Genomic DNA, 16,142 nt, shown 5'->3' with positions numbered 1-16,142 from the left:
TTTCTGGCAAAAAGTTGCTATTGTATTAAAAATCAGTATCTGAAAGCTGAGGAACTTTTCTGGTTTTGGTTCTTGATATTGTATTGACAAGCCAATATTTTCAGTGGAACATTTTGCTATTAATTTGAGGAGAAAAAAAAATTAATAACCACCACCCATTTTCTCATTAGCTCTTGAGGAAATAAATAAGAAATGATAATGCAAGATTTCAGGGCTTTGCTCCTGGAAACATTTTAATTTGTTTGTTCTTGAAAGCTCATTTGGCATGGGGAAGTGAGGACTCCCATTTCTGTGTAATGACTGGCAAATTATCCATTGTGGGAGGAGTAAATCAAAAGGTGCTGGCCAGTGTAATCAGTGTTCTGGAAAAGCAGTAGACTAAGGACCACATCTTAGTATAACAGTACTTTAATTTCAATTTCATACTCTGAGATAAGTTGATGTCCCTGATATTTTTGTTGAAGAAAAATATGTTTCCTTCAGGATCCCTTAGCTGGGCAATATCCATGTGAAACTGGAATGCTGAAGCAGCTGAATGCCAGCCTCATTTTTTCTTAAGCTTATGCGCAGCTTTCCTATGGAATTATTGGCAACACATTTTTATTGGAAAAATATTTGTCAGCTTAAAAATGTAGACTAGCGCTTTGAAGACAAATGACAATGATGTTTGTAGGAAGTTCTTTTTTGAAGGAACACTAATGAAAATGATTGTTGCAGGCACTTTTGAAAATAGATTGCCAGGGATTAGTGGCCCGTCTTACCCAAGACACCATCATTTTGACATCAGCTGTGAAGCTTGGCAAATACTGGCGGGAGCTTGCGGAGAAGCTAGCCCGACTCACAAAGCAGCAAATAGAGGCTTATGAGGTACCCCACCGAGGGAAAAGTGGAGCAGTAGCTCTGGAGGTAAGGCTCTGGGTAACGTAGTGTGCACACGTACTCCTTTGCAGGGACATTTCTTCTTCCCTGCAGTGTGAAATTCTTTCCTTTTATAGTTACAGCCTCTGTATTTAGTTTGTAATCTATTCAATGCAAGGAATTATCATCAGGTTTTGCTTGCAATTATTTAGATTTTCATTTGAAGCTAGTTGTACAGTGTTGTGCCAAATTAATTTGCTGTGGAGATCCTGGTCTCTCTTTATCTTGAGTTTCACATCTTCACTTTCCAAACCAGGGGTCACTTTCAGTCCCTTATTTATTCACCTGCCATCACATTTTTAATCTTGCCCATTCCTCTGTCTTTTTCTTTCCCAGCTGCTGTCATTTCAGTTGCAGTAAGGAAGACCATCCAGTCCTTGCATGAGCCTCTTCAAATCACCCTCAGTACAGCTTTTGCTCTCTCCACTGAAAGCAAGCTTAACTCTGCTATTAACACTTCCCTGTTCTGTGTCTGTGTCAAATATGTCACTGTCTAACTCAGACAAGGCAGTGTTACAAGAGGCTGGAATCTCTGACACCAATTCCACTTCTGTCCTTTTATATGCCATACATGGCAAACCCTGTTTTAATTTTATAGTTTGCCACATAGCTCATAATATTTGCTCTCTGTTGTAAAAGCATTCTAGTTAAATAGAAGTATGACTTCTAAATAAAAGCCAATTGTCCTCTCAAATGTATTTTAGTGTGTATACACTCAAGAAGCAACTTAGGCACCTAAGTATATACCTAGTGCTATTTGAAGATGCTCAGAGGCATCCATAGCATTCATGCAATGTGACAGATGTGTCATAAGACTTAGGTTGGTCTCATGCCCACACCTCTGACTTGAGGGCCAGCCTGTACTCCTGACACACCTTAGCCTGGGCAGCCAACTTTCTTCCTGCATTACTCTACTTAGTATATCCACTGTCTCCCACAGAGTTATGTGCCAACAACTGATAGTTCTCAGACTGGGTTTTACATTGAGCATTCTTTTATGTGTATCACTGAATGTTGCTAAACATGACTTTTCTGCTTGAGCTTTGGCATTTAGGATCGACTCTTCCTTTGCCTGTAATATCCTCTGATTATTGCAGGTAATGCACGTTATCCAGTCTGAATCCCCTCTCTGTTGTTAGGTACATCTTGGTACCTAACAAATTGCTTCTATTTGCCATTCACACCTTTATAGCAGCTAAAGATATTCTTTCTTCCTTTTTCTTTCCCTGTAGCTGATTCTCCCTGTTTTCTGTTGAGTATATTTTTCTTTATGCGGTCTAAATCCACTGAGTCTTTAATCTCAGTCTTATCTGCTTTGTGATTACTATCAAGAGATTTCTGCTCTGATTGTTAACCACCAGTTCTTACTCACTTTGAATGCCTTGCTCCAACTCCAGACCCATATTTGACCCAGATTCCATACGTTCACATATAATGTTCTGCATTTTCTGCAAAATTCTATCATTACTATTTGAAAACATTTCCTACTTCTCTAATCTTGCTTGTCTCTTTGAGCTGTTTCATGGTTTTGCTTTGTTTTATTGTTCTGGGTACATTACTTGTGCATGGATGCACATTTCTCCTTACATTTTATGTTATTATAAAACTCGGCTCTACCAATCCTTTGTCTACTACTGTCTTCCCAGTGAAAAAAAAAGTGACCTTGTAATTAGCTCTATTTTTGCACTAGTGTGTGAATGACTGTCACTTCCATTTTTAACTTACATAGTGCCTTGTCTAACTTCTCAGACTTTTGTTTTACTTGCTAAGCTTCCTTTGTTTGACAAAATCACAGCTTTCCTGAGCAAGAATTGTAGAGTTCACTATACCTGAGCATGTGTGACCCCACTGGCCTCCATGGTATTCGTAAATCCTTTCTTCTTAGCTACCAGACAGTAGAATCAATACAATCTTAAAACACTTTTTTGAGCACAATGAGTGCAACGTATATATACACGCATATATATGATATTTACTTTGTTATATATATATTTACTTTGCTTCAAATATATAGGCATTATATATCTGTCTGTGTACATTCCCACATAATATGTATCATAGTATAATAAACCACCTACAAGATTCTCCACTTTCCCATGACAGCATCTTATGCCTGAAGATAGTACAGTCAAGTTCATCACATAAAGCCAGTAGCAGATCTCTGAACTTCTCAGTGGTCTAGTGAATTGAACCTCTGTATTCAGAAAACAGTACTCTGCTTATAAAATCTCTTGTGTTTGTTCAGTGGGAGTGCCTATGTGGGATGCAAAATGAACACAGCTAATGCAGTGTAAATTCATATCTGTGTGGGAAAGCCCCCGTGACTGTTACCAGGCTAGTGTTAGTCTGATTACTTATTACAGATTGATTGCTGTTCATCAAGTTTACTTAGAAGCTATAAAAGAAACCCCATTAAAAAAATCTTATTCTGGCCTGGAGTTTTCCAACTGAAGTGGTTTTTTTTGCAGATAGTAGTATTTGGTGTGCAAGTGGAAAACTAAGCAAAGATGAAGGAGTAATAAGTTCTGACTAATTACTGACTATTGTCTGAAAACATTTACCAATTAATTAATCAAGGACCATGCTCCATCAGAAGGATTAATTGGCCAAAAAATGTTTCTATTTCTAAACTGAGTATTTTCCTTAGTGGGAGAAATCTTCTCTCAGATGATCACAAAGACAACTTGAGGTGCATACAATTGATGCCTAGCTTTTGCAGTGCTTTTCATCAGTAAATTCCAAATCACTTTATGGAGAATGTAGGTATCATTATTATCTACTCAGCAGAGGCAGTGGGAGCAGAGGGAAAACCGAGGCACGTAGCTGAGATGTGATTTGCCCAGCACGCTGCAGTGATTTAATGGTTTGCCTTAAAAATCTGCTTTGTTGAAATTCAGCAGTGTCAAACCTGATTTAGTTCAGCCATTGCATTAGAGTGTGTGGATGTGGAGAAGGACCTACCTCAGAAGCCTGGTCTGCAATATTAGTTAGGTGTGATGAACGTGTGGGTTACTGCCACGTTGCATTACTGATGACCAGTTCATAAAGTTTTTGATTCTCAACATTTTTCTTTTGTCCTGGAAAAAAAAAGATCAGTTGAGGAAAGCACGTTTTGTATTTTAGGCATGTTTCAGACAATTCTCTGATTGTGCAGTGTCAGACTGACCTTCAGCATAAGTCAAAGCATAGCATCTTTTAATATTCCGTCTTTTCATGTACTAGTAAGGATCACCAGACAGGAGCCTGTCCTCTAATCTTTCAAATAGCCTGGTCCAGCAGGCTAAAAGAAAAGGAAGCAGGAGACAGAGAAAAGGCATAGCCACTGGTAGCATATCAGGAAATCCCAGCTTTTCTTGTTGGCTATGTTGCTTATCAAGCTAGAAGTAAGAATAAAGAAACTCTCCAATCTCATCACCCATGCAACCATAGTGAGGTGTTTTTTTCATTAAAATATATTGCAACATCATGTATTTGCAGTTGTACATAATATTTATATTATAAATATTTGTTTGTTTGCTTGTTTGTTTTCTACTCATAATAGCACCTTATAAAATGAAACAATTCCTTATTTTTCATTTCTTCCAGCAACTACCAAATTACTTTTCTTCCTCCCTTTTGTAACCTTACAGTTATAACTTGAGACTGGCTTGCTTAAAGTTAGCAGTAGGCACCATTCATTTTGGGTAATGATGTTACCCTTCTCTCCCGTAGGGCTTAAATGACAAACTTCACCCAAAGCATTGGCACTTTCCACCAACTAATCAGACTGTGAGGTGCACTACCAGGGAAATTAATTATATGGGTTTTTGCATTTAAGGATGGATGAGAAAGGCAGTAGATGATGAGGGAGATACTGACAGAAACTACAGTAGAGTTAATATTGGAGTAAGTTAGGAGTTAATTCTTAGCCCAAATGTGGAGAAAAGTTCAGAACCACAGGCAAAGGAATTTCCTCCAGCTACTTGATTTCTCAAATAATCAAATAAATAGGGCTCAGAGTAAGGAATTGGAGCTTTAGATTTTGTGTTGTAAATTCACAGGACAGGATATTGAAGAAATAACCAATTTCCTTCTGAATTATCCTTCAGAAACATGACAATTGTTTCTCCATTACAAAAGGGAAAAAGATAAAAAAAACCTTTTAGAATTAAGTGACTTCTGATCACTTCTGTGTGTATGTATACATGTGTACACATCAGTTCATGTGCTTTTATTACTGTGCATAACTGTATTTTTCTCAGAACAGCATACGACAGTACCATTTAGGAAAGTGAAGGGTTTATTTGTGGCTTTGTTTATCATCCATGCAACTGCTAATTAAATTGCTGTTTGTTTGTTAAACCTCTGTTGCCAATGAGGAGAAGGGAGCTAGTTGTCTAAGCTAAATTTTCAAAATTAGCAGATGGGAAGACAAGCTTTCTGTTTGTAAACAAGAGCAAACTTACTCTGTACATCAGCACTTCGAAAGATGCAAGTCTAGCTTGGTATCTGAATCATGCTGCCATATATCTTAATTAATGTCACAAGGTAAATGACAAATTACAGCTGGGAAAGATCTACTCCATATTTTTTGGCATAAAATAAACATATTGTAATTTGTAATAAGGAGCAATGGTAAATTGTTTTTGTTTCTTTTTTTTAATTTTTATTATTATTTCCTTTATTTGTTCTAGGACAGTTTTTAAAATAGCATGTCCTAATTTTAAGAATTTAATTGTAAATATTTTTTATTTTCCTGCTCTTTGAGCAGTTTTATTTGTTTGTTTGTTTCTATTTAGTTTTGCTCTATTAGGCAGATCTTTCCGTTGATGTCACCAGAAAATATTTTTGTAAAGATAAGAACTATGTTTAAACATTCCAAGCTTAGCAGGGGGACAGTGGAATCTTGAAAAAGTGGGGCTTTAACCACCAAAAGCACAAGTCAAACTCTAAACAGGGAAAGTGCTATTGGATGTATGTGTTTCAAAAATGATCAAGAGGAAAAGCATTTTCCCTTCTATCCTTGTGCTTTTAGTTTTACTTTCAGACATAGATGTATTTTGACTTGGTGATAGTTATCTGCATGAAAACATTGTCTTTCTCTTATTTACTCCTCTGAGAATTCTAGAATTTCATATAAATGAAGTTCATGAGGTTCCTGGATTTTTTTAATGAATATGCCTTATATGATAAAGCATGTCAGTATGGCTAAAAGATGAAATAATTATTTTCTTTTTTTCTCTTTTCTCTGACTGTTGCAAAGATTTAGTTTTTTTTTTTTTCCTGCAATAGTTCAATTTCTGCAATTAAGCTTTTTCACATTTTCCCTTATTTGCAGATGATGTGGAAACCTGCATATGACTTTCTCTACACATGGGCTGCCCATTATGGAGACAGCTACAGGGATGTCTTACAAGACCTGCAATCAGCCTTGGATAAAATGAAAAATCCAGTTACAAAACAGTGGCGAGAGTTAACTGGAACGCTGATTCTTGTGAACTGCATGGAAGTTTTAAGGGCAAGTGCTTTCTCCAGAATGGAGGAAGAAAACTAGGCTATCAAGATATGTTTTTGGAAAATCTGGAAACTACTGTTATTTGTGTTTCAGCAGTGCTTCCAGAACAGGACTAAATGTTGTTGATGTTGAGTCTAGTCCCATGGTTCTCAGCTACAGCCATCCAAGATTGCCAGGCCTTGCTCATAGCTACCGAGGAAATAAGAAAAGTGTGAGGTCAAACATGACTTGAATACTATAGGCTACATTCTACAGGGAGCTATTTCTGATTACACCGATTTCTAGGTGGAAATTAGTTCTCGAAACAGAATCATGCATGGATGAGTGCAGCCCATGGGGCGTATGTTTACATTGTTTTCATTGGGGCATTAAAATCTAAATATTTAAAACATTTTAATTGTTGTCCCAGATCTTCAACTCTAAGAGGATAGGTACATGATAACCTAGAAAAACTAGGATTCTTTGTCCTAAACTGGGACTAAATTAGTCTTCTACCAAAACAGTAATTCAACAGTTATTTACACTTAAGGCAAAGGCTTGTGCTGTGCGTTCCTTCCAAAACAGCTTTTGATTCATTTTATGGAGACTTAAAAAGAGACAGGCCGCGTAGTAGTCAAGGTCAGTTGGTTTGTTGATGTAGCTCTAAAGGGTTATCTTTTTTATTTTGTCCAGAAATACAGGAAGCTTTCATAGTGTACATTGTCCATCCCTCTGATTATTTGCATATTCTTTCTCTGTTATTGTTAAATAGGGAAGACTGGCTTGGTAGATATAAGAGTTGTAGACTGTTTATAACCTCTTCTACTGATCATTCTTTTCAACCTTACTGTATGAAGAATATGAATGATGGCTATTATTTTCTCAAAAAAAAAAAGTTAGCAGTGGGGTGCTTTCTAGATTTTTTTTGCTGCAATTAATTTTCATTAGTCATATGCTCTAAAAAGAACCTCGCTTAGACATCAACAAAAATCTTACAATTACTGGGTAGCTTATAAACACAGAAAATACAGGCTGAATAATAGCTACAGACTAACCAACTTGATTGTAATTATTATTTTTTATCATAAACTTCTAAATAAATTTTTAGTTAAGTAGAAGCTTCAAAAGGTTAAAGCCATTTTAAGCATCTTTAATCAACATTCATTCAGAAACATTAGCAAATACTCATGACAGCTGGGAGAAAAGAAATCTGGGTTCTGTCATCACTTGCCCTTGACAAGACAAAGACAAATTTTTTTGGAGTATCACAAAGGAGTAGCATTACAGTTAAGAATCTGTGCTTCTGCTGTTTTCTTAGATGACCTCTACTAACAAGGAAGGTTTTGTGATTCTAAAACCAAATAGCACATGTAAACATTTTTCTTCCCCTCCTCTTTTCTCCAACCTGCTTTCTTTTATATTTTCTTTAAGCTTTCCCATTGCATTCATGGCACAGAAAGGAGTCTGAGGAAAGAGCTCTTGCTCGGGTAACCAAAAAGCTCACTCAACAAAAGACCCTTAAGCAAGAAGGCATGACTGAATTAGCATGCAGGCAAGTCATTTGGCTTCAGTGGACTTGCTTTTGATTTGCAGTAGATTACTTAAGACTATAGAACAGTAACTGTCTTTGTTTATGGATGAAACCTGGAGAAAAAGGATACAGATTGTCAGAAATTCCTGTTGTTTCAGGTGTTAGCACCTATTTTGTACCTTGTCTCCTCTAGTTTGAAAAAGAGCTACAAAGAAAGTATAAAACAGCATTCTCTTGTTAACTTGTGCTTCTGTGCAGAGACCAGCTGTTCTTCCCTGCTTGCAGTTATGAAGCCCCCAAAAGGGGAAAAAGCATCGATTGGTTTTGTTGTGCTGATGGATAAGGAAAAGGTGCATACTAGTTCCTTTTAAAGTAGGCTTCTTTAAAGGTAAAATGGTAAATTGAAATATTAAAATTATAAATTTAAAAAATAGAAATCCAATTAAAATAAATTATTTAAAATAATCCTTAAACATAGCACTGCATGCCCCTTGTGAAAGTTTGTGTAGATTTTCCAGATTTGGTCTCAAGGCTAGTTCCTTTCATTGATGTGAAACAACAGCAAAATTGTTCCTGCTCAGAACAAGAGTTGAATTTGGCCTGGTAGATTTAGTAAATATTGACTTAGTGAGTCAGTGTTCTCCTTAGCTTGCAACATTAAGCAACTGGTCTTTCAAGTATATTTCTTTAAAAGGAAATTTACATCTGTCCGTAGTTGTGCTGTACCCCATGCTCTGTATACTGTGAGATTTGGTTGTTAATTGTTCTCCCCATTTCTTCTTCAAGCTTCTGCTCATATGAATGAAATGTGCACTCGTGCAATATTCTGTTTACTTTAGCATCCCACACTGGATACATGAAATAATAGGTATTAAAATCCCATATTTTATTTAGTGCTCTAGTATTCAAAACCACAAAATGCCAGCTGAGAATGAAAGCAGCTGCATGTAGCAGCAGCACACATAGGGGAGCAAATGGGTCTGGTAAACACACTGTTCTTGACCTTTTCTCCTTTCTTCCCACTCTGTCAAGAGAAAACAGCTTTCCCATGAGCCTGCGTACATACCTTCCTGGGTTTCTGCAAAGCGGGTGAGATTAATAGCTCTCTGAGAGGAGACAAGGCAAAATAAGCCTGGTCCTTGCCTTAAGTGACCCTCTGTTTCCAGTTTCCGTTCCATTTCCCTTTGGATGTGTAGGCAGACAAGGCCCTTTCACCATTCTTCTAGCATCTGGGTTGGTACGGTTCTTAAACAGATGAAAAATGTGTGAGCACATTTTATGATTTCACCTAACAATGAAAACTGGAAAAATAATTCCTGCAGCTCTGTCTGCCCCTGGGTAGGGTAGACATACTGTATGGTGGGCAGCAGTAAGGAGCTGCCACTCACACTAGAAATGCTACTTTTTTTTTTTTTCAATTAAGAAGCCATTCCTGTTCTTGCAGTGCGGAGACGACTCAGCTCTGTGCCATTTGATGGCACACTGCAGTGACGTGTTTCTAAATTAACAACTGTCAAGACAGGAGAGAAAAAGTAAATTATTCCTCCATGGGTTCCTGTCCTCCGTTTGGGTTTGGGGAAAGACTCAGTTCCTTAGGTTTAATTTTTTTTATTTTTTTTTATTTTTTTGAAAGTAGATGCAGAGGAAAAGGGAAGTTTCTTTTAAAATATAAGCAAGGGCTACTCTCCAAGGCAGCCTCCAGATTGCGGGCAGGGTAGAGATGTTCTTTGTGGACTCAACCAGGGAGGAAAAGAGAAGGCAGCAGCCACCCCTCTCCTGCTGAGGCCAAAGAAATGGGAAGAGGCAAGTTTCTCCTTTAAGTCACTTTCTGATACTGATTTTTCACAATTTTTCCTCATTAAACTAAGCAGCGTATAAAGCAAACACTAAGCAGCTCCGAAGGAGCAGCTCTGCTTTTTTTTTTTTTTTTTTTTTTGTGCTGAATTGACTGTAAAGACTTATTCTTAAAGCATTTTGGACTCAGTAAATGATCAAGCCAACAAATATTTCCTGAATGATTGTTCAAAGCTAGGGATGGTTATACTGTGTTGTCATCTTTCTGCTTTTTCATTTTGTTTGTGTTCTAGCAGTGAGAATACCCATGAAAAGAAGCAACAGAGAGTATGAGGGCTGGATTTTTTTTCCCCTCAGAAAAGCATGTATCAAAAGGTATTCTGTGCATATTATGAGAGAGTATCCCGTCTGTTAAAGCCTCTGGAGAAGTTCTATAGCAATTGTAGATATGTAAAGAAAATGTTAGTCCAGTGCAGGTGGTAACTGTTGTTCCTGATAGCTCTCTTGCTGTCAGTAAATATCTACAGACAGTATGGGACATAGTCTTCAAAATAACCTGGAGATTGTTCTTAGTATATATGTGCCATTTTATACGTGTTGCTGATGTATATATGTTATCTATTTTTTTTAACTAACAGTATATATTTTTAAACAAAATAAACAAGGAAAGATGATATTGTTCACTGGAATTTTGTATGAATTTTATGTTGCTTATGGGAGTCAAAGAAGAGAGGTCAAAGACCATGGTTCAGTTAATACCTGAGAAATGAGTAATGCCCATACGTACTTTCCTTCATTTGAAAGTTCTGTGCTAAAAACATGGATATACACTCATTTTAGTCTGTTTATAAGCAGAAGTAAGTGGCTTATATTGCTCCCTGAGGCAGCAGAATGAACCAACTGCTGAGAGCAGGGCTATCTGCAGAAGTGATGGGGCAGCCAGTTCCCCTTGCAGGGACATGTCCCAGAATGCGCTCCTTTCTGTGGCAGAATCATGCCAGCAAGTTTGAAGAGGTGAACCTTTGTTTGAAAAGGTCATTCAAAACTAGCATAAGCTTCTGAACCTTTGGAAGAAAGAGATAATGCTACTTTTCAGATTTAATTATATATTTATCTCATTTTTCTCAAATCAAATTGTTACTGGATGTCCTTGTCCAGTAAGACAGTCTATATATTAGATCCTCAATTAACAATCATGATTTTAATTTAAAACTAAGTGGCAGAAATTACTATACTGACTGGAAAGTGCATTTACATATTCATTCAAAATCCCAGGTTTTAAAATGTAAATGAACTGGCCTGCATGGAATAAGGACAGCAACAGAATAGTCCCAAGAGCAGGCAAATACAAAGGGCATTCAGCTCCATTCCATAACTGCAGCATTTTAAGCATTACAATCTTGGTAAATTCAGAACAAGATCTAAAATGTAGCCTTGACAAATACAATACACTGAGAAAAAAGAAAATCAGGACTGACAGGGAGGAAGTGAACAAACAATGACTGTTCAGTATGTCTCGTAACAGTGAAGTTATCAGGCTGTGGGTTTAAAAATAAACTGAAGTACCTTTTCACACAGCAAGGAATTGCTGAATGAGTTGTTACAGGAAGTTTTTGAAGAAAAAACAGAAATTGGTGCAAAAGGCAGTTAGCCAAATTTATGGAAAAAAGTACCATATGGAGGTGATGGTCTGTGTACAGCCACCAGCTGAGTACAATGCAGAGTCAGATAGCGGGAACGCAGCAGGAAGAAGAACATCCCACACTCATTGCATTCCTCACAGTCTGTCCTGGAGACTGTGGGGCTGGAGCAGGCAGGCACCTGCTTTCACCCTGACCCTCCTGCTGCTCTAACAACCACCAGCCTTACATGGTTGTCACATCCCAGCAGGCTCCTTTATGCTGCCCTTGTGCCTCCATACAGGAGATAGCTTGTGAATTTATTCTGCAGTGATCATGGCCACTTTCCTGGTCCATTGCTTCAGGTGCCAAGAGCAGCAGGTTGGAATGAGTTACCATCCTCTGACCTGGATGCTAGAGTCTAGATAGGGAAATAGCAACCCATCCAGACTTGCCCTATGGCCTTTTTCTCTTTCAGGATCCAGCACAGCCTTATGTCCTGCATCAGAGAAAGCATTAAGGAGTTGGAGGATGTAAGGAAAAATGGAGTAGCAAATTTTAAAAGTAATCTCTCATGAGAAGACTTATTTCATAATTCTACTCACAAGTAGGATATGTTGGTTTTGGAGTCTGAAACCATTTTGTATAATGCCACCCTCTATTCTCCATACAAAAGCTTCTGCTGTTATTAATAAAGGAGATTTAATAAAGCAGTTAATGTATGGTTTAATAATGCTGCTGATAAAACTAATTGTGCGTAACTAAAAAGTTCTCTCTGGAGTCCCTTTTGCAGGACAGTTAAATAGGATTATCAAATCTTAAAAAAAAAAAAAAAGAAACCCACGAAAAAACCCCACCAAAAAAACCACCCAAAGCCCTGAAGCTCCTGCAAAAAGACGTCACAAAGCAAGAGGGAGCTGGGAAGTTTTCCTGAATAAATTACAAGGCTTAGTCATATTGCCAGGGGATTAGCTCATGGAAACAGAAATCTGAATGGGCTCTGTATGCCTGCAAGAATCCGTAAAGGTTTTAGGTCAGAAGCCCCATTTTCACACAGCTCTTTTTCTCGACCTGGAGACCTCTAGCCAGCATGATGACTTCAGTGGCAGTCTGCATACACTGCATGTCAAGATATCAAACTGGTATCAAACTACTAAAACTAAATGGACAAAATAGTACAAAAACTAAACGGACCTTGCTGTTTCCTCATTTTTATTTGCCTATAAAGGACAATAAACATAAAACAATAGAGATGGTGCAGCTGAGAAAGAGAGAATGATTTGTGGGAGCTGTTTCTGCATGTCCTCCACCACAGGTGCTGGTTAGAAATGTTCACAATGCCTTGGTTACACGGACCCTTCTGCAAACCATGCTGTTAGCCTTCCCTGGCTTGCTAACCCCTCTAAAACCTTCTCAGAGAAGCTCTTCCCGTCCACATGGCCTGACTAGCAGCCATTCAGTGTGCACTCCCACTCCACCTCACAGCCCCACTGCCCTCCCTCACCCACCACCCTGGGTTCTGGCTTTCCCTAATCCCCCCACTCCCTCTGACCCCAGCCCTCTACACCTTCTCTATCTCCCAAAGCTCCTCCTACTAATCTGGACCCCATCTCCAACTGTTCCCACTCTCCAAGCTTTCTGCCCCCTGCAGAGCAGCTCTGTGAACTTCTCTCCAGCTTGGCTGCCCCATACCCAGCACTTCACAGCCTTGGAGCATTTTTACAAACCTGGTCATCACCCCTTCCTACTCTGGTCAGCTGGGTGTGATGCTCTCCTGTGAGCATCACAGTGGCTGAGCCCAGCCCTTTGTTTGGCTGTGATTAGGAACAGAGGCCAGGATCCAGTTCCTGATGATACTGAAAACAACCTGGGCGCAGGCTGCACTAGCCAAAAAGCATCAGGAAAGAAGGGTAAAAAAAAGCTGTGTTATTATTATTATTTGGATGATTGCTATTTTTGTCTATTAGTATTATATCAATGGATTGTTTGACATTGAAGCACTGAAGATTTGTTATACAATGATTTTGAATTACACAGAAAGTGAAGAAAAAGCACAAGAAGCAAAGTGAGGGTAGAAAAACTTTTTCTGGAGGACACTCAAAGGATATATCCATTCCAAACTCCAGTTCAGGCCTCATTCATTGAGCATTTCTGCCTTCATAGATATCTGGCTTATTGTTAATTACTGTGCTAGTTAAGAAATATAGTTAACAAGGTTCATGCTGGGTATTAGGAAAAGGTCCTTAACCAGAGGGTGATGGGCATGGAAGAGGCTCTCCAGAGCAGTGGTCACAGCACCAAGCTGCCAGAGTTCAAGAAGTGTTTGGACAATGCTTTCAGACATAGGATTTGAATTCTGGGTGGTCCTGTTAGGGGTTGGAGACACCTTCACATTACATGAAGACACATGATGGACCTTTAGGGCAAAGGAACTAGCCTGCATTGCAAATACAGGCCATAAAATGTGATGAGGTATAATTTTGTAAGAGATGTTTTTATTCACTTACCAGTGGACCTCAGAGACAGGATGTTTTTGCAGAAATCCTAACTGCTGTAATTCTTCTATTTCAGCCTTGGAAATGTACATATGGCCAATAAAAATAAAAGCTGGGAAATATCTTTGGCAGACAAAGGCACTGATAAAGAATACCTCTGTCTGTCTGTATCAGGCCCAACTGTAAGTAAGACCTGAGACTGTAGCACCCAGTCAGCAAATTTGTCTTGTAAAAAAACAACAGTTAAATAATCCAAGATTCTTTTCTAAGTAATGTCAGATGCATGTCTAGAATGGGCAGTAGCAAGAATTTTGACCACATCTTACTAATTGAAATATTATTTCATATTTCACTATATAATTGGATCACTCCCAGTGTAGACAGCTTTCTTATACCTATAATTTTCAGATAAGCTGTCTCTAGTAGAATGTTTCTTTCGCTGTAGGTAAATAACATCCCAGGCTAGTTAATCTAAGGGATAAATCTTGATACTACAAGCCTTCAAAAAGAGTACTGGCTTTGCATAAATTTTTTTCTCTTAGCTCCAATTACTTTTGTTCTCATGGATACCCTTTAACTTAGAATACTGCCACTAGCCCTCTCTTTTTCTCATTAAGGCAATAGGGACTCATTAAAAAATGTGTACAAGCTAAGGATAGTATGGCCCTTCATTACATGCGGTAATAATAGTTTTCACTGGACCTATTAAAATATCTCAGTTGTATAGACAAATTCGCCTGTATTCTACTAGTTTTATTTATTGAGTTACACTTTAAAGAATGTATTCTTGCAAATGCTAGTGGAATACCCTTCTGCCCCCCAAAAGGCACACTATTTCCCTGTACTAAATGGCTCATACCACAAAACATCATTTTTCACTCTTATTCTTTCCGAAAAGGAACATAATGTTTTTAAAAGAAAAATTTTTTTCTTTTATTCCTCTTTTTCCTCCTTTTCTGTGCATTAGAGGGACTCAGGATTTGGTAGAGAGCACACAGGAACAATTTTGTGGGAAATTCTGGCAGCACATGACTGAGATTACAATGACCCCAAAAGTGCTTACACAAATGCTGAGAGGAAGCCAGCATAGAATCATAGAATCATAGAATCATAGAATTGCTCAGGTTGGAAAAGACCTTCAAGATCATCAAGTCCAACCGCAACCTAACCATACTACTCTAACTCTAACAACCCACCACTAAATCATGTCCCTGAGCACCACATCCAAACAGTTTTTAAACACATTCAGGGATGGTGTCTCAACCACCTCCCTGGGGAGCCTGTTCCAGTGCTTAAAAACCCTTTCTGTAAAGAAAATTTTCCTGATAGCCAACCTAAACCTCTCCCCGCGCAACTTGAGGCCATTTCCCCTTGTTCTATCACCTGTCACCAGCCAGAAGAGACCAACCCCGCTATCACTGCAATCACCTTTCAGGTATTTGAAGAGAGCAATGAGGTCTCCCCTCGGCCTCCTCTTCCCCAGACTAAATAGCCCCAGTTCCTTTAGTCTCTCCTCGCAGGGCATGTTCTCCAAGCCCTTCACAAGTCTTGTTGCCTTTCTTTGGACCTGCTCCAGTACCTCATTGTCATTTCTGTACTGAGGCTCTCCAAACTGAACACAGTACTTGAGGTGGGGCCTCACCAGTGCCGAGTACAGGGGCAAGATGACTTCCCTAGTCCTGCTAACCACATCATTCCTGATACAAGCCAGGATGCCATTGGCCTTCTTGGCCACCTGGGAACACTGCTGGCTCATATTCAGGAGGCTGTCCATCAGCACACCAAGGTCCCTTTCCGTCAGGCAGCTTTCCAGCCACTCCTTCCCAAGCCTGTAGTGTTGCCTGGAGTTGCTCTGACCAAAGTGCATAGTAAAGAGTAACAGGCAGAGAAATAAATTCTGGAAAACAACTTGACTGAAATGGAAATAAACAGTAATATCAGCCATTGTCTCAAATGACAGACTAATTAAAAACAGGGTGACTCTTCATCATTCTGGAGTTCTTTCTTTTTCCTGGATTTCATTTAGTGGAGGATGCTTCACAGTTTCCACGCATTAATGAAAAAATATGAATTCCTTTTTCTACATTTGTTTGGCTCATGCAAACTTCTTAAATGTATTCCTCTGTGGCTAGTACTCCCCATAAGAAAATCGCTAATTTTTGAGAATGCAGTAATCAAAGTCAAGCTTGCATAATCTTGCTAGTGTTCCTATTTATAATTAGCTTAATTAATGCAGGAGAGAAGCTCAGAGGAAAGTTTAGAAGGTTTCAGTACCTACAAAGTACCTACAGATATTTAAGCAATGGCATCCA

At 38.6% G+C, this 16,142-nt stretch overlaps 1 protein-coding gene across 5 annotated transcripts in view; it reads left to right on the top strand.

The window, feature by feature from the left end:
• The window catches only part of MACC1 (MACC1, MET transcriptional regulator), a 35,689-nt gene extending 25,284 nt beyond the window's left edge, over nt 1-10,405 (top strand). For all 5 annotated transcript variants that reach the window (XM_021387999.1, XM_021388000.1, XM_021388001.1 and 2 more), the window contains 2 exons: nt 718-906; nt 6,236-10,405. In XM_021387999.1, coding sequence (XP_021243674.1) covers nt 718-906; nt 6,236-6,451 — 405 coding nt within the window. In that variant the 3' untranslated portion in view covers nt 6,452-10,405. The remainder of the gene's footprint in view (nt 1-717; nt 907-6,235) is intronic.

This window comes from Numida meleagris, chromosome 2, assembly GCF_002078875.1.
Source record: "Numida meleagris isolate 19003 breed g44 Domestic line chromosome 2, NumMel1.0, whole genome shotgun sequence".
NCBI lineage: Eukaryota > Metazoa > Chordata > Aves > Galliformes > Numididae > Numida > Numida meleagris.
The sequence above is the reverse complement of the archived record's forward strand: the minus strand, read 5'-3'. Positions and strand labels throughout refer to the sequence as shown.